At 42.8% G+C, this 23,944-nt stretch overlaps 1 protein-coding gene across 1 annotated transcript in view; it reads left to right on the top strand.

Moving 5' to 3' along the window:
• DNER (delta/notch like EGF repeat containing) overlaps positions 1 to 23,944 on the top strand; it is a 299,636-nt gene that overhangs the window by 243,695 nt on the left and 31,997 nt on the right. Inside the window, exon 9 of the mRNA XM_064587206.1 lies at positions 19,705 to 19,827. Within this exon, the coding sequence (XP_064443276.1) occupies positions 19,705 to 19,827 (123 nt within the window). The remainder of the gene's footprint in view (positions 1 to 19,704; positions 19,828 to 23,944) is intronic.

Raw genomic sequence — 23,944 nt, 5'->3', positions numbered from 1 at the left:
GGATGAACTTGGGATTTGGGATCCAGAGCCTCTGTTATTTCAGAGTAAACAGGAAATGGGTTCAAACTGTGGCTTTGACTCACTAGTGATAAGTAAAAGACTGAAAAATGAAATATTTTAACCAGATTTCCTAAGCAGTAGTTGTCTTAATAGCTACCTCAGAAGAACACATATAATTGGGGTTCATCAGGACCTTGTATGTATCCAGGTATGTATCCAGGTACTGCTCTTCATCCAGGCAGCTTTGCCTAAGTAGCTCGCATCTATGAGAACTGCCTACATCTGGACTCCGTGCCAGTCACTCGACAAAATTCTCTCTTACTTAACTCCAGGTTGTAGGATTCCTATTTTTTTAATTCAAGGATGAAGAAGTTGAGGCAGTGAGAGTATAAACAGTAAGAGGCGGTGGTGACAGAGCCCCAAATTTAACTGGGTTTGCCTAGCACTGAAGTTCTTGACCAATAGGTAGACTCTCAGCAGAAGCCTACTTGTGTCCCCCCAACCCCAGTTACGTGTGAACCTGGGCACTCACATATGTTTGAGCCCATCACGAGAAGAAGCTTCTAGACTCCTCTTGTCTCAGCACAGCTCCTGAGATGTGGCTTGAAAAACGGCCTTGGTTGTGGTCCAGTGAGTGGCTCCTGACCCATAGTTCCTTCCTTCCCAGCACAGAGAAACGCAGTTCTGACTTGCAAAGAGATTGAGCTGCTCGTGGGGAGGGGGGCCCCTTCCACTTTTATTACACCGCAGATTCAGCTCCTTCAAAATTGTTGCTGGGGGCTACCTGGGACCGAAACTTAGGACCACATCTCACCTGGTGCGTGCTGCTTACACCTGTTTAAATAAACTGCTCTCCTGTGACTCAGATGAGAAATACAGACACGGCCACATGACAGATGTGTCACCCTTCAGCTGAGGTGGTCTCTCTCTTGAGGGGTGGTGCTTCTCACTCCTGGGGGCCCCAGTGCCTAGAAGCAATACGACCTTTTTTCTTATCACTGGAATCTGAAAGTCCAGACCACAAGGCGGTACACATTCCTTAGTCCACACATCCTTTCAGTTGGGCTTATCCCATCGAAAGACATACTTTTACTAATGAATTAAACTTCGGACATTCGCTCTGATCTGTAGCATCAGAAACCATCTGGTATTGAAAAAAATGACACATGATCCGGATCACCATCAACATATCATTAAGACTTCAGTCCAAACAGCTAACGGTCTCTCCAGGCAACCCCTCTAAAGCCATATGGGATTTTAGATGGCGCACTGTGGTATTGCATAAGGAGGCAGCTGATGACACGGGAGAGGACACGCTGCTCCACAAAATCAGTAAGTGCTTTGAGTTGACAATGTGCTGGAATAAAAAAAGAGGTCATCACTCTACTGCAGGCACACCTAGGGGCTCAGAATCTTCATTAAAATGGAAGCAATTTTATAAAAGCACTCAACATATGCAGCAACTTCCATCATGTGCCCTTAAATTGAAAATTAATGACGGTGATAGAAAACCAATGGAACAAACACAGGGCATTGTCCACAGGTTTTTAGACAAATCCAAATCAATAAAGAATTTAAAAGCACAGTGAAGCTAAAAGGCCAGGAAAAAAAAAAGTAGAACATGCAGGCAAGTCTCGTCTCCTTTGGGGTTGTCTATTTGGGACTCGGGATGCAGGCTGCCATCGGTCACCCTATATCTCAGACCATCCCCTACAACAGCACATTGTCACAGGGGCCCCAACCCTGGGGTTCTGGGGCCTAGCTGTGCCTCCACTACGGACAGTGACGACAGACCACTGCCCCCAAGCCACTCCCGTGGGAAGGAGTAGGACACCCGAGCTCTCTCCCAGCAAAGAATGAAAAAACAAAAGCCAACTGTGAAGAGGAAAGAACATTTCAGGGACATCCCCAGAGCCAGATGAAAAGGAATGGCATCGAAGGCATCCAGGGCATATGGCAATCAGTGCTCATGCACGTGTCTGGCGCTTGGCTGGAATGATGGGGGCCTCTGGGCGACATGTTGCTCATCATCCAGCAGACCAGTCTGGGCTTGTTCACATGGCAGCTGGGTTCCAAAAGCAGCAAGAGAGGACAGGCACAATGCACAAACATTCTTTAAAGTTTCCTCTTCTGTTATGTTTGCTAATGTCTCACTGGCAGGGACATATCATAGGTCAAGTCCATAGACTCTCCCAGTGGGAGGAGCTACAGAGAATTTGTGGCCATTTTTTTTTTTCTGTAATCTACCATAATCTTAAACCTACATATGTGAGGAATGTGAATGACTTTAATATATTTATAAGAGCAGATTTGAGGAGAATAGTTGAAAAATAAACGCAGCGTGCAGTTACGATGGTTTGAGGTCCCAGTGAACTTGCCTACCCAAGGGATAAGGAGTGTCTGCAAGACAATTGCTTTCCTTCAGAATTTCTTCACGAGTCTGTAGATGGAGCCTGGTCTTTGCTTTATGTCAAGGAAATTTATTTTCTACTTTTGATTATTTATATTCATACTCTACTAGGATCTATACTTTTGATTTTTCACTGCTTTGTAACCTCTTAAATGAATAAGTGCCCTATATTTAGGCATCTTAATGATCACTTAGTAGAGGCAATAGGAACAGAACTCAGGATTGACTCAAATAATTGAGTTCTGATTCCAGGTCATTTGCATTTAGAAATTTATAATCCAGGGCGCCTGGGTGGCTCAGTTGGTTAAGCGACTGCCTTCGGCTCAGGTCATGATCCTGGAGTCCCGGAATCGAGTCCCATATAGGGCTCCTTGCTCAGCAGGGGGTCTGCTTCTCCCTCTGACCCTCCCCCCTCTCATGTGCTCTCTCTCTCTCTCATTCTCTCTCTCAAATAAATAAATAAAAATCTTTAAAAATAATAATAATAAAAAAAAGAAATTTATAATCCAGTTGCCTCAAGGTACGGTTCTGGTGGGTCCTTTTCTCCACAAAGTTCTTTTTCCCCCCCTTAATTAATAACTATTTTATGTGTGTCTGTTTCTCATTTTGAATTTCTAATGTGAGAAAGTGCAAGGGATAAGATATAAAACTGTAGCCATTACATATTTTTTAGAAGTTTTAATTTAAATTCCAGTTAGTTAACATACAGTGTAATATTAGTTTTAGGTGTACAATGTAGTGATTCAACACTTCCACACATCACCTGGTGCTCATCACAACAAGTGTCCTCCTTAAGCCCCATCACCTATTTAACCCATCCCACCCCCCACCTCCCCATTGGTAACTATTAGTTTGTTCTCTATAGTTAAGAGTCTGTTTCTTGGTTTGCTTTTCTCTCTCTTTTTTCCCTTTGCTCCTTTTTCTGTTTCTTAAATTCCACATATGAGTGAAATCATATGGTATTAGTCTTTCGCTAACTGACATATTTTGCTTAGCATAATACTCTCTAGCTAGATCCATGTCATTGCAAATGGCAAGATTTCATTCTTTTTATGGCTGAATAATATTCCATTGTATATATACACCACATCTTCTTTGTCCATTCATCAGTTGATGGACACTTGGGCTGTTGCCATAATTTGGCTAGTATAGGTAATGCTATCAACATCAGGGTGCATGTATCCCTTTGAGTTAGTATTTTTGCATTCTTTGGGTAAATACTTAGTAGTGCAATTGCTGGATCATACAGTAGTTCTATTTTTAAATTTTGAGGACCTTCCATATTCTTTTCCAGAGTGGCTGCACCAGTTTGCATTCCCACCAACAGTGTAGGAGGGTTCCCCTTTCTGTGCATCCTCGCCAACATCTGTCGTTTCCTGACTTGTTAATTTTAGCCATTCTGACTGGTGTGAGGTGGTATCTCACTGTAATAAAAGAATTGCAAAGGGAAAAAGGCAGTCTCTTCAAAAAATGGTGCTGGGAAAACATACAAAAGAATGAAGCTGGACCACTTTCTTACACCATACACAAAGATAAATTCAAAATGGATTAAAGACCTTAATGTGAGACATGAAACCATAAAAATCCTAGAAAAGAACACAGGCAGTAACCTCTTCGACATCGGCCATAGCAATATCTTTCTAACTATGTCTCCAGAGGCAAGGGAAACAAAAGCAAAAATAAGCTATTGGGACTTTATCAAAATAAAAAGCTTCTGCACAGTGAAAGAAACAATCAATAAAACTAGAAAGTAACCTATTGGAAGGGAGAAGATATTAGCAAATGACATATCTGATAAAGGGTTAGTATCCAAAATGTATAAAGAACTTAGAAAACTCAACACCCCAAAATGAATAATCCAATTAAAAAATGGACAGAAGACATGAATAGACATTTTTTCGAAGAAGACATACAGATGGTCACCAGACACATGGAAAGATGCTCAACATCACTGATCATCAGGGAAATGCAAATCAAAACCACGAAGAGGTATCTCCATGAAGTTCTTCAGCTGAAATCATAACTGTAAGAGTCAGCTTCAGCCCTTATGAGTGTACAGCCTGTAGGGATGGTGGCCAAGTGGGAAGTGTGTGCTTCTAAAAATGTTTATGAATGACTATGAGAAATTTCCTTGGTGTTTAACAGTCTTAAGGATTCAGCATATTTACTTGAGAATGACCGTGACTAAGGGGGAGGCTAGAGGATTGCTTTGTATTGTGCCTTTGAATGTCCTCAGTGATAGGAGAGGGAACGCAAATATACCTGGAGAAAAATCTACATCTGCATTGTGGATTCCATGCACCAGAATTTTCTGGAATAGTCTTGATCACAGTGTTTTGTTTTCCATCACACATCTACTTTGGTACTAAACTATGTATCCATGAGACCCCCTTTTATCATCGGAAACAGCATAACTTTGTCAGATCATGTTTCTCAAGTTTTGGTTGTAAAAATTATTGTAGATTGTCTGCCATTTTTGCTTTTCTTTTTAATCAAAAAAATTTTCCCCAGACTTATTGAAATATAATTGATATACAATGTTGTATAAATTTAGGATGTACAATGTGTTTATTTGATACACTTACATATTGCAAAGCGATTACCACCATAGCATAATTTACATCATCACGTCACTGAATCACCAGTTCTTTTTGTGGTAAGAACATTCTAGATCAACTTTCTTAGCAATTTTCAAGTATGTAATACAGTATTATTAATTAATCACCATGCTGTACATTAGATCCCCAGAACTTGTTAATCTTATAACTGGAAGTTTGTACCCTTTGACCCACATCTCCTTAGCCCCAGGAAACCACCCTTCTACCCTCTGTTTCTATGAGCTCTGTCTACCATTTTCTGATGGTATTCTCTTATCCAAAATGTTCTTTCTATGGGTTTAGGAAGCTGGATCAGAGATATGGGGAAAAACTGCACTCAGTAATCTAAATTTAGACTTGTTTTTCCACATTCTGATTAGGTATATATGACTCCAAGTCCTACAGGGAGAAATAAATGTTTGCCCACTTCTGTACCCTTATTATCTTCCCTCATTTTAGCCTCCCCCCACCTCAAATTTGGCATTTGCTGTCAGTTTGGGATTCTTTTGCATTGTTTTCTTCCCTTGAGCAAATCAGAGAGGAGTGTAGTTTCATTTAGTCTACGTGTCTATGGTTGGTAGGTCATCTGACCACATTTCACTGTTGGTTTATTTATATGCCTGTGACTGGTACATGTTCTGACTATATGCTTTGTGGTGGGTTTTTTGATACAATGAGCGCAAGCCACAGATATTAAAAAATATTACTGTGTCTTATCTGGCACCTGTCATAGATAACTCCTACCACTTCCTGCCCTTCTGAGAATCAGAAGTTGTGCGAGGTGTGAGCTTTGTAAAGCTCAGTGGCTCTCAGACTTCACTGTGCATTAGAATCACATAAAGGGCTTATGAAATCAGAGTTCTGGGCTCCACCCACAGAGTTTCTGAGTCAGTAGGTCTTGGTTGGGGCCTGAGAACTTGCTTTTCCAACAAGTTTCCAGGTGATGCTGATGCTGTCGATCTTAGGACCGCACGGCAAGAACCACTGGTATAGTGTGATGAACAGACACAAGCCCTTTCGAGGGCAAACACCTCCAAAGAATATTCGGTGATAATTGAGTAAGTAAATTAAAATCAAATTTAAGCAATTTGTGAAATAAATTAAAAGGAATGAAACATTTAAAAAACTTTCCTATACTTTCACCTTTAGAAGAAATTCTTCTTTGTTCATTAACATACTCGCATGAAAATAATCATCTAAGATTTATTTTCTCTCCAAAGTACTGTCAGAGAACCCTAATCTTTGATTTCGCCCCAACACTTCCCCATTGCCCGTGCGGGGTCCTGTGTCAGCCTGGGTGCATTCCATCCGTGCTGAACAACCTCTAGAATGTGAGGGCTTTGAGGCTACCTTTTCTTTTCCAAATCTCTTCATCATTCTCCTCATCTCACGAATAAACCACACCACTTTTACGTGTATTTATACACTAGTGCTAGTCAGATGAGGTCATAGGAATATTTCTTTATAACATTTTATTTATGGGGCACCTGGGTGGCTCAGTCGGTTAAGCATCTGCCTTTGGCTCAGGTCATGATCCCGGGGTCCTGGGATCGAGCCCCGTGTTGGGCTCCCTGCTCAGTGGAGAGTCTGCTTCTCCCTCTCCCTCTGCCTCCCCCACTGGTGTTCTCTCTCTCTCGCTTGTGCTCTCTCTCTAAATAAATGAAATCTTTTAAAAAAACCCCAAAACCAAAAAAACAGAAAAAAAACATTTTATTTGTTGTTTATAAGGAAACACGCACCACAATGATCTTTAAAAACAAAGTTGTAAAATATTATCTTGTCATTACATTTCATCTTGGATCTTAGTGCTTTAATCATAGTGTCAGAAGAATTTGTATTTAAAAAATTACTTTCTATAGGGAGTTAGTAAGAAAAACAGGCTACTTTATAAAGGCTAATTTTAACTGTAGCTACCATATGTTTAGAGGACATACTGGCAAGTTTGTAAGCTGCAAAGAAATATATGAATGTTAAGCTTTATTAGTAAAGGAAATGATATTTCTTCTTTACATATTTGCATCCCCTTGTGCATGCATTTCCCTTTTGTAAAACATTTCTTTTTGTTGCTCCTCCTTTGTTAAACTCCCGAGTAACGTTTTCTCCTTCTTCTTTCAGCTGGTATAGATCATAGGTAGAATCCACCCTCTAGTGGCGAAAAGCATCATGAAAAAAAAAGACATACATAAAGACAAAGCTAAAAAATTACGAAGAGGTTGATTTTTGCATGTGACTAGTTTGTGACCTAGTTCCGAAGGCAAATCCAAGAGAAGACTTCTAGAAACACTTAGACAACATAGAAAAATCCCCAGGATGATGATGGACAGGTTTAAGCGGTTTGCAGTTGCTGCTATCTAGGCAGGCTTACTGTTGAGTTCTTGAGCATCGTCACGATCCACCTGTGTCATCTACAATATATTCTTTCATTTGTCCTTAAATGTGTGTTTGGGGGAGAATGCTAACTATTTTTAAGGATGGAACTCAGAGGACAGTGGTGGTTTGCTTTTCTACCGTATATTTAAGGCATTTTTTCCCTTCGTGTGTGAATTAATGATTTACACTCTATTAATAAACCTAGAGATGTTTCAGAATTTTTAACATCTCCAAAGGTTTTCTTTTTTTACTTGTTAAAAGATGTAATGCTCCTTTAAAAAAGAGTTTTATTTATTGGCAGTGCACCTTATTGTGATGGTTGTTCCTCGTGTCTTAAAAAGTCTTCTCTTCTAATAAGACTGGATCTTTTCCCTCCATACACACCTCCACCTAAAAATCACCCTTAATAAAGTCAGCCTTTTCTTAATGTTACCAGTTATCCTTTGGTCCAAACAACTGTAGACACAGAGCACGGGTATTATTTCCCTTGGTAATCAGCAACATGATTTGGAGTTGTGACAATACAAGTAAAATACCTATAAAAGCATCTGTGATACTTTTCTTTTTGTGTTACACAAGTAACATATTTTCAGTGTGGGAAATTAGAAAATTTGAATATGCACACTTAAAATATAAATATAAAAAAGAATCCTTTGATTTCTCTGCCTGACAAAAACTGTCAATTTCGGGAGACCTACTCCCAGGCATTTTTATTATTTGTCCAAATCAGACATTTGCAAAGAAAAGAACTCTTGCTGCAATTATTTATGCAAAGGTTATTTTGCACTGTGATTCCATCCTTCTAGTAAATTCAGTTCACTCACTGTGACTGAGTGTCTTCTATATTCACCAACCTGTGTACTAAGGAAGGGAGAAGAGAACGGACCCGCTGTTAAAGAGAAAATACAGAATTTGGGGTCAAAGTTTGAGCTGAAGGTCGAGGTGTTACTGCCTGGCAGGAGGCCACCTCCAGTGCAGAGGAGAGTCTCAGGGGTTGAGGCTGAGGGAAGGCAAAGGGGTAGGTTTTTAAAAAGCCAAATATAAACAGACTCTGTTTCCTATTAGAAAAATCCAGGTATTGGAGCATCTGACTGGGAAATCTGGGCTCTATGAGTTGTGGAATTGCAGAGCTGGTATACCGTTGGTGTTTTTCCAGGAAGTGGGCTGTGATCAGGACGCAGGTGCCCTTCGGGGTTGTGGTGCTTTAGTACCTTTGCGGTATATTCGAGGCCGGCACCTCTTTCAGAATTCTAGTACCTTCGCTGTCTTTTAAAATCCGGTTTGCACGGTGGTTGGCAGACCCCGGGGGACACATGCCACTGCTGCTAGGTATTCAGTAGGTATTATATGCCGGGCACGGTGCTGGATGGTGTTGCCACTTCAGGTGAAACGTCTAGTGCGTGTCCTCCTGGGGGTGGGGCAGGGGCCCTGCTTTTATAACGACTGAGTGCCTTCTGTTGCCACAGGCGCCCCTGAGTTACCTGGATGGAAGATGTCACGTGAAGGCAATTGAGCCAGTGACACCCGGATGGCCCCGAGCGCCCCACCTGTAAACACTTAACACTGGGTGGCAAAAAGACGTTCGTGGAAGGAAAGTGGTGTCAAATCCATTTTATTAGAATAAAAGATAACTTGAGAGGCGAGACTCTCTTCACTCAAATGTTCAAATCACTCCCCCCTCCAGCGCCCCACTGTCTCGGTGACTCTTGAAAGCAGTGCCCACGGTAGGTCCATCAGTGGTTACAGCAGGTGGCGGTGTGGTTCCACAGGGGACCCACAACCATCTCGTCTCCACCAGTTTCTCTTTCTCTCTGTCTTTTAAGGTGTTCTTTCTCTGTGTCTCTTTTCCCCTGTCTACCCCTTGATATTCTGGGTCCCTGTCTTCCTCCCTCTTCCACTATCTCTTCTTCCCCCACTCCTCCTTCTCTTTCGGCTCTCCCTCTCTCTCTGCTTCCTCCCTCCCCCAGCTTCTTGCATCTTCTGACCCCAAACCTTTCCTTTTTAGCTACCATGCAATAAATAGATCCTCTCCAGTACCTACCTCAGTCCTGGTCAATATGGTCAGAATTCCGCTGATGATCGTTAAAATGAGCTGATGTTTTTTCTTCATATTGCTTCCGTTTCCCTGGGAGAAACTGTTAATTCACTTTGTTTGATTAAGATCTACTTCTAGAAAGTGGTTTTGCCGGCTTTCCATCCCAATCCCCTGCTCCAGCCGCACCATGTGAATGAGATTCTGTTGTATTGGAAAGTGCCTAGAACAGAAACTGGCCCCTGGAAGGGGGTTCAGTAAATGTCAGCAGCATCTCTGGCTAAGACAAGCCAGGAGGCTGGGACTCACCTTCGTCCTCGCCCTTTCTCACCCTCCACATCCCATTTCTTACAAGTGTTGTTTTCCTTTTTATTTTTTTTTAATTATTATTATTTTTAAAGATTTTATTTATTTGACAGAGAGAGATACAGCGAGAGAGGGAACACAAGCAGGGGGAGTGGGAGAGGGAGAAGCAGGCTTCCTGCTGAGCGGGGAGCCCGATGCGGGGCTCGATCCCAGGACCCTGGGATCATGACCCAAGCCGAAGGCAGACGCTTAATGACTGAGCCACCCAGGCGCCCCGCTGTTTTCCTTTTTAAATGGCTCTTGACATTTCCTCTCTAGCTGGCCCTGCCACCACCCTCCACCCTCATCCCAGCCGTGTTTTCCCTGGGATGATTGCCATACCTCTTCACTGATTTCTCCACATGGATTCTTGCGGGTCTTGCCCCCATTTGCCGACAGAGTGATCTTTCTGAGAGGCGCAACTGAGTTTTCACGCCCTGTCCCCCACTCCATTGAAGGTATCACCTGGTCTGGTGGCTGCCTGCCTCTTTATTCTCTGCCCTCTGCTCTTCCGTAGACCTCAGTCTGTATCTGGAAGGAGCTATAGCAGGCTGGCCCCCCCACTGTGGGACTTCTGCACACCCTGCCTCTCCTGCCTTGAACTTCCCAGCGCGCCTCCCATCGTGTGTTGCTACCTACACACGACCCACCTCTCAGCTCACTGTCCCTTCCTCGGGGCAGCCTCCCTGGAGCTTGGCTCTGACCAGTTCTCCCGCTTCTCCTTCCCCCTGGCACTCCAGATCCCCCCTGGCTCACACTCAGCCAGTTATGGTTTCACATTTATTTGGATGATTGTTCAGTGCCTGTCTCCTTTAAATGCCCCTAGTAGAGGTATTACATCTATTTCCACACTGTGCCTAGCACATGGGAGGCACTTAATAGCTGTAGGTTGCATTAAAGAATGAATCAATCGAAGAGGCAAATAGGAGACCCGGAACATGGTCAGCCTTCACCAAATGACTGGGAGAGGCACTGGCAGCCTGCAGGGATGGGAAGACAAACTCGTTGCATGAACTGTTAGGATATGATTTACAGCCGGCTCTCCATTATCCATCTTTCCCTGAAGCCAAGGGAGGGACGTGCAAATCTGTAGATGGCTCAGCAGCATATAAATAATAGGGAGGCTGGAGAGTCTAAAACTTTAATTCAGCCTCTACGTATGGTCCTTCCAGTTTAATGTTTATAAGAACCACAGCCGTGGAAACATTGATTGCTTTGGGTCTTTTCGCATCTATTTCCTCCCTGGCTCAGGTGCCTCCAACACTGAAAGGATGAGAAATTAGGGAATAAAGAAAGAAGCAGTACGAGCAGTCACTGCGTTCCACACGCCAGCAAGGCTCCGTCTCCTTACACAGCTTCCTCCCATTTACAGACGTTTTCCGTGTGTGTGTGTGTGTGTGTGTGTGTGTGTGAGTGACAGGAATGTAATTCCTCCATGGAAGTCTGTACAGATGCGAACATCAGCACGTCTGTTTAGAACAGAACATTGGAACACCCGATAAGATTAATGTGAGCAGGGATTCATACCTATATTTTTTCCTGTTCTTAAAAAGATTCCTATTGTGACCGTATCAGCAGAGCGAGTGATACAGTGGACACAAGCTCACAGGCACACACTCCCCCTGAAACCAAGCTCTCAGCACAGTAAAATGATTGCATTGCCCATCACTCCATGCTGCTGAAGGGGCTCTCTGGCCATCAGTGAGTTTAGTGAGAATTTGAAAGCTCACAGACGATCATATTAATGTAATAGGATTGTTTTCCTTCTTGCCCACATTTTTAACTACCATGAGAGAATGTTTGGAAGATTTGACTCTCAGGAAGTGGTCTAGACTTGAATCAGGGGATCTTGGGCTTCCACATTTTATCATTCAATGTGAAATGAGAGGAAACATCCTCTGAGTTGCAACATGCCCTTAAAGGAACCACTCCCCTTCTCCCCCACTCACTTCAGTCTGACCTTAAAGTGAAACAACAACAACAAGAAACAAACAAAACCGCAGACACTTCAAATTCGCTCTCACCTTGAATTTGGCCTTCGCTGAGGGCAGTGAGCAGTGTGGCCTCCCCGGTGTTCTGAACACATCACCATTGGTTTTTGGAGGAGCTCTTTGCTTTTTCTGAGGCAGTGGGGAGCACAGGTAGCTCAGCAGGGGTGGTATCCATGGGGGAGTTGCCCCAATTTGTTATACAGAGTATGGATGCCATCTGGTTACAACTGGAGCCCCCAGTTTGGGATTTTTCAGAGTGAGTTGTGATGGGCAAGGGGGGAAAAGAGCTGTTGAGTAGACACAGTGTGGGGCCAGAGCCTCTCTTCTGTTAGGATGAATATTTAAGTGATGTTGTCTTGGGACAATATTGAGAGAGCAGAAAAAGAAAAGGCAGCAGAAAGCCTTGCCTTTCAATGGACAGAATAAAACCTGGAGGTGGCTGTGGTATTCTAGAACAGGTCAGACCCCGGGGAGTAGAATCCTGGCTCACTGTGCCTTTGCGAAGTCAGTCAATAGTATGGGACCTTGGTCTCCACAGGAGGACACAGAGGAGTTCCAACCTAATGGCAGAACATTCAACGGGGTTCTCAGTAGCTCGAAAAATCACCAGGTGGGGCTTCTCTCCTCTCTTTTCCCTATCTATCTATCTATCTATCTATCTATCTATCTATCTATCTATCTATCTATCTATCTATCTATCTTCTATCTAACATCATCTATCTATCTATCTTTTATCTATCTGTCTATCATCTATCTATCTAACATCATCTATCTATCATCTATCTATCTATCTATCATCTATCTATCTAACATCATCTATTATCTATCTTTTATCTATCTATCTATCTATTTATCTATCTATCATCTACCTACCTACCTTTCTATCTAATCTATCTCTCTGTTTACTTATTTATTTTTATTGAAATGTAGTTGACATGCAATGTTACATTAATTTCAGGGGTACAACATAGTGATTTGACAAGTCTATACATTATGCTGTGCTCACCACAATTATAGCTGTCATTGGTCATCATATAACCCTATGACAATATCACTGACTATATTCCCTGTGCTGTACCTCTCATCCCTGTGACTTACTCAGTCCATAACTGGAAACCTATACCTCCTACTCTTCTCTCGTCTCTTTATTCCATTCATTTGGTATTTGAATCTGGGTAGCCCCAGATGAACTAAGTGTCCATATTCTCTCACGGCTGGAAGAAGTCACCCAGGGGCCGGTATTATATTAAACCCATAGTCACAGATGGACCCCTTAGTTCTGCCCCCAAAATCCTTTTTCTCAATGAATTTACTCTCTTCACAATGAAAAATTCAAACCTACACATTCTCAAATCTCCTCAAGTTGTTCTCATGTTATAAAAAGGATCTAGGACGTTGGTTCTCAAAGGGGGTTTATGTTCTTCAGGGGCCATATGGCAATGTCCGGAGACCTTTGAGTTGTCACAACTGGGGAGAGGTGGGTTGCTGGAATCTGGTGGGTAGAGGCCAGGGATTCTGCTCAACATCCTACAATGTACCGGACAGCTCCCAACCATGAAGAATGATCGATCCAAAATGTCAGGACCGTCATGGTTGAGAAACCTGATCTTGGGTGTTATAGACTGAATTTTGTCTCTCCCAAATTCGTATGTTGAAGTCCTAACTGCGCCCCCCCTCCCCCCCGTGCGACTGTATTTAGAGAAAGTGCCTTCAAAGAGGTAATTAAGGTTCAATGAGGTCCTAAGGATGGGGCTATAAACCAATATAAGTGGTTTTTCCATAACTGTCTGAGACACCAGGGAGATGTGCCTACAGAGACAAGGCCACATGGAAAGAAGACACAGGGAGAAGGTGGCCATCCACAAGCCAAGGAGAGAAACCAAACTTGCTGACAACTTGATTTAGGATTTCCAGCTTCCAGAACTGTGAGAAAATAAATTTCTGTCATTCAGTGCCCCCAGGCTGTGGTGTTTGGTTTTGGCGGCCCTAGCAGACTGGTACACTAGGTAATGCATTCTGGGGACATTCTTGGGAAACTAGGAAGAACACAGGGTTGATTGTGTGTCCTTGGGCAAGTTTCTTTATCTCTGACTCTTAATTCCTCACCTACACATTGGGACTAGTCATGCCCATCATTCTGGGTTGTCATGAGGATTAAACCAGTTAGCATATGTGAAGGGGCTGATATAAAGCAGATGGCACTAATGTGCTATTAGATTGTAAGCTTCTTGCAGATAGAGACCTGCTGTTTAGCTTTGTATCCACAGAACCTGGAAGCTCCTGGCACATTGTAGGCGCATCTTAGATGTGTGTTGGCTTAATCAATGGCACTTTGGGTGCTGATTCAACAGCTATTTTGAGCATCTTTTCTGTGCCAGACACAGTGGGTACAGCTGTGAACACTGCAATCATAGCCTCAAGCTAATATTCTAGTGGAGGAAGAGAAATAATAATCAAGAATAGAAGCTGAAATATGATTTCAGACAGTTATAAGTGTTGCCATGAAATCAACTAAGTGTTATGATGAGTAACTGGTGGGAGAAGCTTTAGCTAGTGTTGTCAGAAAATTATCTGAAGCAGGGATTTTTGCCTTGTTTTGTTTAGTTTACTGATACTGGTGTGCTTTGTTGGTGATTTAAGCTCTTCAAGAGCTATTGCTCGTGTGAAGTGATTTTCCCAAGTGGTGAACAACTCGCGGTACAATCTTCTCTTGATTTACCCAGTAGTTACATTCCAGGAAAACTCAGCATATCTTAAAAACTATAAATGCAAATGTACATGTAAAGCTATTAGGTTCTAGTCCTGAAAGGTTACGAACAGGGTTTTCACCTCCATGAATTTCTGATGGGACAGACAGAAGTCATGAGAGATGCTAGGGCATCCTTGGTTGTGCAGGGGTATCCCAGACATTACACGATGGTTAATATCTCTTGCCTCTACCCACTAAATTCCAGTCGAAGCCCCCAATCAGTGTGATAAGCAATTCCTCCCCTCCCCCCAACTTTCAAAACAACCTCTGAAGGGCAGTTTTCCTCCCACTGAGAGTTATGATTTTTTTTAATAAAGATTTTATTTACTTATTTGAGAGAGAGAGAGCCCAAGCGGAGGAGGGGCAGAGGGACAAGCAGACTCTCCACTGAGTGCGGAGCCTGATTCAGAGCTCGATCCCAGGACCCTGAGATCATGACCTGAGCCAAAGGCAGACGCTTAACTGACTGAGTCACCCAGGCGCCCCTCCATTGACTTTCTAATCTTATAATCCAGCTGTCATTTTTCAGTCTTTAGAGCCTTTGAGCAGCCCTCCTTGATTTCCTTCCCTCCCTTGGCTCCCATGACATTGCTCTCCTTGGCCTTTCCTCCTCTCCTTTGCCTTATCCGTCTCCAGTGTCCTGATCTGGTTTCTCCTTCTCCACCTGCCCATCCATGTAGATCTGACCTTGATCCCTTCTTTTTCCTCTCCAAAGTATTTCTTTGATGAAACTTCAGCACCACTTCAAGGCCACAAATTCCCAAGATTGCTGTTTCTACACTATTTAAGTCTATTTTTCCAGCTGCCACCTGGACCTCCCTAAGTGAGCCCTAAGTTAAACAAAATCCAACTGGTCAGCTTTCTCAAAAACCTGATATTCCTTTGGTCGTGTTAATGACAACATCATCCCCTCATTCAGCCTAAACATGGCAGCCATCTTGACCACTCTCACTCCTCACGTCCAGTTGATCACTGTGTTCTGTCAATTTAAGGAATATTGGAGTCAAATATTCAGGAGCAAGTCATGCAAAGATGGGAGTGGTGGTGATGAAGATTGGTGCCCTGGAAAGGGCCACTCTGATCTCACCCTTCTGATCTTTTGTTTTATTTAAAAAAGTTCTTTGGACTAGCCTAATTTTCCTAGACCCTGGGCATACTGCCCTGAGCTAATTTGTTTGCCCGAATTAATTACTAGCAGGGGGTGGCAGCCTCATTTTCACAGAAGCCTTCTCTTTTGGAAGGAATGCCTTTTTATTCAAACAGTCCAATTTAGGTTCTTTGGCACCCAGTGTAAGGATTGCCTTGACATTTCCATAAAGATGTTGAAATGTTACCATACCTGAAGAAACAGTTTCAGAATATGAAACCTTTATCTTTTTCTTTTCCCCCAAGGAAGAAAAACATCACCAGCTTAATTATCTCTGTAAAATAACTTCCTCATTTGCTTTTCATGTTACTAGTGGAAGAAGAGAATGATACAGTTTGTAAAGAATGAAAACAATTACAAATGATTTCATGAAACTTGCTTTTGATTTTTGTCCATGTAAATAACACCCCAATTACGAGGTCAAAGATGCTTGTAGGGTTATCTGTTGTTCTTCCAACTGATTTTTAAAAGATCTGTTAGGAGAGCAAATAGAATTGGAAAGATGCTCCTTGCGATTGTTGCTCCACACTGAGAAGCCGAAAGACAATGAACTCGTTATGTAGGTAATATATTATATGAAAAAAATTTTTTAATTGTGAGAAAAATCACATAACATGAAATCTACCCTATTAACAAATTTTTAAGGGTACAGTACAGTTTTATTAATGATATGCACATTGTCATACAGCAGATCTCTAGAACATTTTCATTTTGCAAAACTGGAACTCTATATCCATTGACAGCAACTTCCCATTTTCCCCTCCCCCGCCCAGCCCCTGACAACCACCATTCTACTCTGCTTCTGTGAGTTTCACTACTTCAGATGCCTCATATAACTGGAATCATGAAATATTTGTCCTTCTGTGACTGGCTTATTTCACTTAGCTTATAGTCTCAAGGTTCATCCATGTTATAGCATATGACAAGATTTCTTTCCTTTTTTAAGGGCTGAATAATATTCCATCGTATGTATAAACTGCATTTTCTTTATCCATTCATCGTTGATTGACATTTTGGTTGATTCTACCTCTTGGCTATTGTGAATAATGCTGCAATGAATATGGGAATGCAAATATCTCTTTGAGATCCTGTTTTCCATTATTTTGGATAAATCCTACAAATGGGATTATAATTCATATGATAGTTCTATTTTTAATTTTGGGGGGATTCTCTGTATTGTTTTCCATAGCAGTTGCGCCATTTCACATTTCCACCAGCAGTGTACAAGGGTTCCAATTTCTCCATATCCTTGCCAACACTTACTGTTTTCTCTGTGTGTGTGTGTGTGTGTGTGTTTATAATGTCTGTTCTAACAGGTGTGATGTGATATCTCATTGTGGTTTTGATTTGCATTTCCCTGCTGATTGGTGGTGTTGAGCATCTTCTTGCGTACCTCTTGGCTATTTGTATTCTCTTACACCTTCCACAAAAAGCAACTCAAAATGGATTAAAGACTTAAATGTTAGACCTGAAACTGTAACACTCCTAGAAGAAAACGTAGGGGAAAACCTTCATAATATTGATCTTGGCAGTGATTTCTTGGGTATGATAACAAAAGCACAGACAATAAAAGCAAAAATAGACAAGTGGGGCTAAAACTAAAAAACAACACAGCAGAGGAAGCAATAAATTGCTTAATAAAAGCCAACTCTGGAATGGCAGAAAATGCTTGCAAGCCATCTATTCGATAAAGAGTTAATGCCCAAAACTCATAAAAAGAAAGGTTTTCTGGGGCGCCTGGGTGGCTCAGTTGGTTAAGCGACTGCCTTTGGCTCAGGTCATGATCCTGGAGTCCCGGGATCGAGTCCTGCATCAGACTCCCTGCTCAGCGGGGAGTCTGCTTCTCCCTCTGATCCTCCCCCTCTCATGCTCTCTATCTCATTCTCTCTCAAATAAATAAATAAAATCTTAAAAAAAAAAGAAAGGTTTTCTGTTGAACCCAGATCAGGAGTCAGCAAACTTGTTCTCTAAGAGGCCAGCTAGTAAGGATTTTGGGCTTCGCAGGCCCTATGGTCTCTGTTGCAACTACTCAGGCTGCCGTTGTAGTGGGAACACAGCCATAGACAATACATGAATGGATGAGTGTGACTGTGTCTCAATAAAACTTTATTTACAAAACCAGACCGGGATGGATTTGGCCTGTGAGCCAGTTTGCTGATCCTTAATCTAGAGCAGGGTTCTCCATCTGACTCTGTTAGCATTTTAGCTGGATCTTTTTTTGGGGGGGGGAGCGGTCATGGAGGGCTGTCCCGTGCCTCCCAGGATGTTTAGTAGCATCCTGATGCTAGATACCAGTGGCAGGCTCCTTCTCCTCCACCCTAGTTGTGATAACCAAAAGTGTCTCCAAACATTGCCAAATTCTGGGGGCAAAATTGCTGTCAGTTGAGAAACTCTGATCTAGATGATCAAATACTGATGAAGAGAAATAGGAAATACTTCCCTAAAATTACAAAAAGTAGGGTAAGATGGAAGAATTGAAAACCATGGCCTGTTTGTCTCAGGTAGGTCAAGGTCTCCTCAGAGGGGCTATTATCACTGCCTCATTTTGGAAGACAGTTCAGAAACAACTGAAATGGCAACAAACTTGAAAAAAAGTACTCCGTTAATACTGCAGATAGGAGCTTAACCTACTTTTGCGATAGGCACGAGAAACAAAACAGTTCAACACATTAGCATGTCCTGATGGAACTTTCTGAGTTTGAGGGTTGGCTATGAGTTGGAAAGCTGGGGAAAAAAAAACAAACAAACTAGTAGTTCTAGTTCTCATTTGAGCAAGGGTTTATTTTTTCTGCTTATCTGAATTCAGAACCAACACAGGCAGGGTGATTTTTGAAAGCACTCACGTGTTTCTCATTGTTTGGACAGGGCCAGAAAAAAAAAATGGCTCGGTTTCACTGCAAATTGGCACTGACGCATGTTTTTGAAAGTTAAAAACAGTATAACATTCATGAGTGAATCTCAAAGAATGTTGTCTTCTTGTCCTTTAGAATAAACACCTGTGTTGCAAACAGAGTAAAAGCCGTCTTTATTGGGAAACTGTTGGTTTCTTTTTCTTCATTGCTCTTATTTTTAACAACTAGAATTTTAAAGTACAATTTAAAATATTATAATTGAGATAATAGTTCTTTTATTTTTTTTTAAAGATTTTATTTATTTGAGAGAGTGAGCAGAGAGAGAGGGACAAGCAGATTCCCCGCGGAGCACGGAGCCCAATGCGGGGCTCGATCCTAGGACCCTGAGATCATGACCTGAGCCGAAATCAGGTGCTCAACCAACTGAGCCACCCAGATGCCCCAAGCAAATCACAATTTTAAATTAAAAAGAATTGGGGCGCCTGGGTGGCTCAGTTGGTTAAGCGACTGCCTTCGGCTCAGGTCATGATCCTGGAGTCCCGGGATCGAGTCCCGCATCGGGCTCCCTCCTCGGCAAGGAGTCTGCTTCTCCCTCTGACCCTCCTCCCTCTCATGCTCTCTGTCTCTCATTTTCTCTCTCTCAAATAAATAAATAAAATCTTAAAAAAAAAATAAATTAATTAAAAAGAATTACCCCACATTTTATCAGGAATTTCAGTGAAGCCTTTTTAGCTGACTTTCTTCTTGACCTGAAGAGCAAAGGAAATACATGGATCCCTTTCTCTTTTAATAAAATTCTCTTTAGTTGCTAGATATGGCTTTCTAATTGGAGGAGTGGTCCACATCTTTGAAAGGAGCTGTTCTTTCCATGCTGTCAGCCCCGCTGTGATCATCCCTATCTCCTGTGGCCACAGCCGATGTACTCTGTGACCCCGGTCTCTGGGTCACTAGTAATGTAGTAATGAGACCTGGTGGGTAAATGGGATCATTCCTTTTATACTTGGGATCCTGAAAAAGGGTGATGAGAACACACTCTTCCTAGCCTTCCCAGAAAGCCACATTTCAATTATACCCCAGGGGATCCAACTCCTGAAATCCCGTCTTTCTGTCCCGTGCTTCCCATGCCGACCCCGCCACCTTTCTTGTAAGCTGGTCCAGCGTGGATTTAAATGGAACCCATTTGACCACAGGCCTTTTTCTCTGCCCTTCAGGTTACCACGGCCTCTACTGTGAGGAGGAATATAACGAGTGCCTCTCTGCCCCTTGCCTGAATGCCGCCACCTGCAGGGACCTCGTTAATGGCTATGAGTGCGTGTGCCTGGCGGAATACAAAGGTGAGCACCGCTTGGCCTTCTTATGCCCGAGTGGCCTAAATGACGTCATGGATTTCTCAACTCAAATGCATAAACCTCTAATTGGAGCATTACATTATTCAGGGTAAAACCCAAATGCTGGAGATGGGATGATTTATGGGACCGAAGAGAGCAATTAGCAAGCCTGGGGTTTCCTCTTGATAAACTGAAAAATCTCTCTCCTGCCCTTTCCTTCTTCCCGTATCCTCACTCTTTTCTCTGTTGAATGTGTACAAGGCCGATGGTGAGAAGTGAGCCTAAGTGCCCTGTCAGACATAGATCGAAGCACAGGGCTGTGGGGCTCGCTGGGCAGAGACAGGATGCTGTGCTGTCAGTGGAGGACGCAGGTGGAATCTCACATGTTGGAAAAAAGTTAATTCTCATTAAATGAGTCAGTTGCAAGGGAAATGTTAGCTCATTTGAGTGGATGCGTGTCAAAGTCACTCTGGAAAAATAGCCGACATCGACAGAGTGTTTGTAACGTGCAGACCTTGTTCTAAGCCCTCGTGTGCATGAACTCACACAGTCCTCCCAATAACCCTGTGAGGTGGCAGTGGTGTCCCTCAGAAGCCCAGCCAGCATGTCCCTAATGCCCTTTCTTCTGCCTCCCCAGTCGGCTCAATGGTGTGGCTCCATTCTAAGCCCAGATACCCTTGGACGGCACCACGCCAGGAAATCGTGTTTATCAGCTGCCACGCACGTTTCTCTAAGCCACAACTTCAGGGCTGGGTTTAGATTTTTGTAATGCGTCTGTGGGCTCTATTTATAGCCATTTCATTTAACCTCTGGCTCCCAGCACTGCTTACTTGATACCATCCATCTGCCTGGTAACCTGGCCTTGCAGCTGCTGTTCCTTCTCATTGGAGGGACCCACCGTTATTTAGTGGTCTTTTTGGTGGGGCTTCAGGGTGTGTAGGCCACATGGATGAACTTGATCTGGTCTCTCTGGCTGGAAGGGATGAGGCTGGGCCAAGTGTTTGCTTTATGTTCAGGAGATCTGCTTCTTCTCTCCCAGTGTGATGCCCATTTAGAGCCAAAGTCCACCATTTCCGCAAGGGCAGATGTTCTGGCTTCATTCACGTGGATTTCATTCCAGGGTTTTCAGAGTATTGAGAAATAGGGAGTCTGGTCGATTCTGGAAAGAAGAATAAAGGAGCAGTGAGTCAGGAGACCTCTAAGTAGCTCAGCCTAGTCGTGCCACAGGCTTCCTGCTGAGCTGAGAGTAAACTCTTAAGCTGACCAGTCTTTATTTTGTCTGTATAAAGCAAGGACAATGATGTTTACCGACATTTTGAAATTCTTCAATGACAAAATTAGTAGTGGATGTGCTTCGAAAATTAAAAATTCCAAATTCTTCAGTTGATGATACAGTTTTCCTATCTTTGAGGCATTGCTCATGCTCTTGTGACTAAGCAGTAACAAATACAATTACACACCATGAGCCACAGATACATATGTTGATCCTTCTATATATACTCGAAATTCCGCCCCTTCTATCTTTCTGGGACTTGCCTCCATCAGTTACTGACTCTCTGTGAGGGATGACCCAAGAAGGAAAGTGACTCTGGAGGATATCCCAACATATCAGGGGATTTGGATTCTCAAGGAGAGGATGCAGGTGTTGGGAACCTTTGCACACCACAAGTTAGGGGAGAACCGAATCAATGGCTAGCAGAGCTCCAAGGACCCTCAGTTTACAAAGAGGAAGTATATGCTGTGAATGTGCTCCATGTGACCTAATGAGCTGGGGGGTGGGGTCTCATGGAGACTGGCTGCCCTCTAATATAACTGCACAGTTGGGCTGAGCTGGTCCTTTATTTTCTGTATGGCTGAGAGAAAATGGTCTCTATTCATTCCTGGAGAGCCCTGAGCCTCCCAAAGTGGGAGGCCTCCACCCTGTGCCTTAGTATACAGGGTTACCAGTTGGCCGGCCTGTCTAGCACTGGAGGGGAGTCTCCAGCGGCATCTGTCTCTGCCTGATGTTGGCAACCTTCACCCTGGCCAGTACGGGGAGCCTGTCTCAACAGCTCAAAAAGGGAAAATAATCTGGAAAATAAAAATGAAATTGCAACAACAACCAACAACTCCAACCACTCCAGGGAGGAAATGAAGAAAGTAATATATATTACCCAAACTTGAATCTGGATCTGGAAATCGCCAAAGGAGGAACCGTTTCATGGTAGAAGTGAAAATATGAGGAAAGGGAAATCCTGACTGACAAGATAGGAACTGTGGAGAGAAGATCCAGGAGCTCTGTTTCCATCTGGATGGTGGATGCTCAGAGGAAGAAGTAACACATGGAAATAAAACCAGAATCAACTAATTACTAGAAGGAGAAGTCTATGAGCTGGGGAAAACTGAAGTTTTCAAATAGAATGAATAGGGCTTGCAGAATGCTAGAGGGGTTAATGAAAGAGATGATACACTATTTGAGATTTCCTAGTAAAATTTCTAAATCTAAGGATGAAGAGAAATCTTTTTTTTTTATAAGAGTCTTCACAGGGAGTACAAGTTACATACAAAAGAAAGAGAATCAAATCTGCACTGACCTCCTCCTCTCTGTAATGAAACTAAGCAATAGTGGAGCAATGTTTCAGGCTGCTCAGTGCAAAGGACAGGTAGTCTTGACATTTGAGGGCAAAAGAAAGACGTTTGGCACATATAAGGATACAGAAAACATAACGCCATGTCCCCTTTCTAAGAAAATCATTTTAAAAAGTATTCTCACTCAGCTGGACCTAAATCAGAACAAATATAACTAGATAGGGGAAGATAGAGAACAGGAAGAAGAGGGTTGAACAGACTCCTTTAAATGCAGGGATAAACCTAAATAGATGATATTAAAGTGATTGTGGACGGTAATTTAATGGTGAGGAAAAGTCTTCTGAAAACAAGTTATACCTGCTTTACCAATTAGTTCTGCTGTGTAATGAATCACCACAAAGTAGTGGTGTGAAATGATACCCTTTTAGTTGCTAACGGTTCCTTTGGTCCAGGCATGTCTTTGTGGACTCCCTGCTCAGGGTCCCACAAGGCTGGAATCAAGATGTTGGCTGAACTGAGTTCTCATCTGAGGCTTGAATAGGAAAGGGTCAACCCTTGTGTTCCCTCCAGTTGTTGGCAGAATTCATAACCTTGTGGCTGTAGAATTCATGGTAGCTTGCTCCTTGAAAGGTAGCAGTGAAGGGGATATGAAAGAGAGCTTGTGCTGTTTCATGTCTCTCACTTCAGGAGAGAAGACTGCACCCACTAAAAATATCACCTGATTAGGTCTGGCCCACCTGACATCAACACAAATTGAACTGATTAGGGACGTTAACTGCATCTTCAAAATCGCTTAACTTTTGCCAGATGCTCTTGGTTCAAAGCTCACATGCAAGGGAAGGGTGTGACTCATTGAGGATCCCCCTAGGGTGTGTCCATCATACCCATTCTTAAGGAAAAATTTAAATGACCACATTCAAGTTTCCTATCATCTTAACTAAATCCATGAGTTGAAGGGGGTGGGGATGGGAAGGGTTGGAAGACATACACATCTGTTAAAGATCTCAGATGGGCAGGTAAAGTGATCATTTAATTTGGGTAGATGTGTAGAGACCTTTAGGTTTAGATTTAAAGTAAGACTCCCGAAGGCAAAGCCTAGCAGCGTAAATGGTCAGACTTCTAAAGTAAGAGTGGTGGGGAGGGAGTGGTGGGTGGTAGAAGGAAGTAAGAGACAGGTGGAGGGAGCTAAGTCATGCCCTCCAATCTCTCCTTGGGGATGGACATTTGGAAGCATTTCCCTGAACATATATTTACATGTAGGTTGTGGGCATAAACTCGGGAACCTACCAGACAGGTGGGCAGCAAGTCCTGACTAGTACTTACCTCTGGAGTTAGAACTTAGGTGGGTGGTGTGTTGAGGGTGGGAGTTGAGACTTGAACCTCTTACTTTACATGTACATTTTTTTAAGTGGTGGTCTTTACTGTTTTATGTTAAAATAGAACTTAAAGAAATGAATATGACTTTCTAAAAAGAATGCGTGTAATAGGAGGTAAGGCAAGTATAGCTAAGAACATTTTGAAAAAGGAGAGCAAGGGGGGGAGCTTTTGCCAGGTG

Source organism: Mirounga angustirostris, unplaced genomic scaffold (genome assembly GCF_029215605.1).
Source record: "Mirounga angustirostris isolate CCGP_5_RB_7025 unplaced genomic scaffold, mMirAng1.0.hap1 SCAF_3, whole genome shotgun sequence".
NCBI classification, from domain to species: Eukaryota; Metazoa; Chordata; class Mammalia; order Carnivora; family Phocidae; genus Mirounga; species Mirounga angustirostris.
The sequence above is the reverse complement of the archived record's forward strand: the minus strand, read 5'-3'. Positions and strand labels throughout refer to the sequence as shown.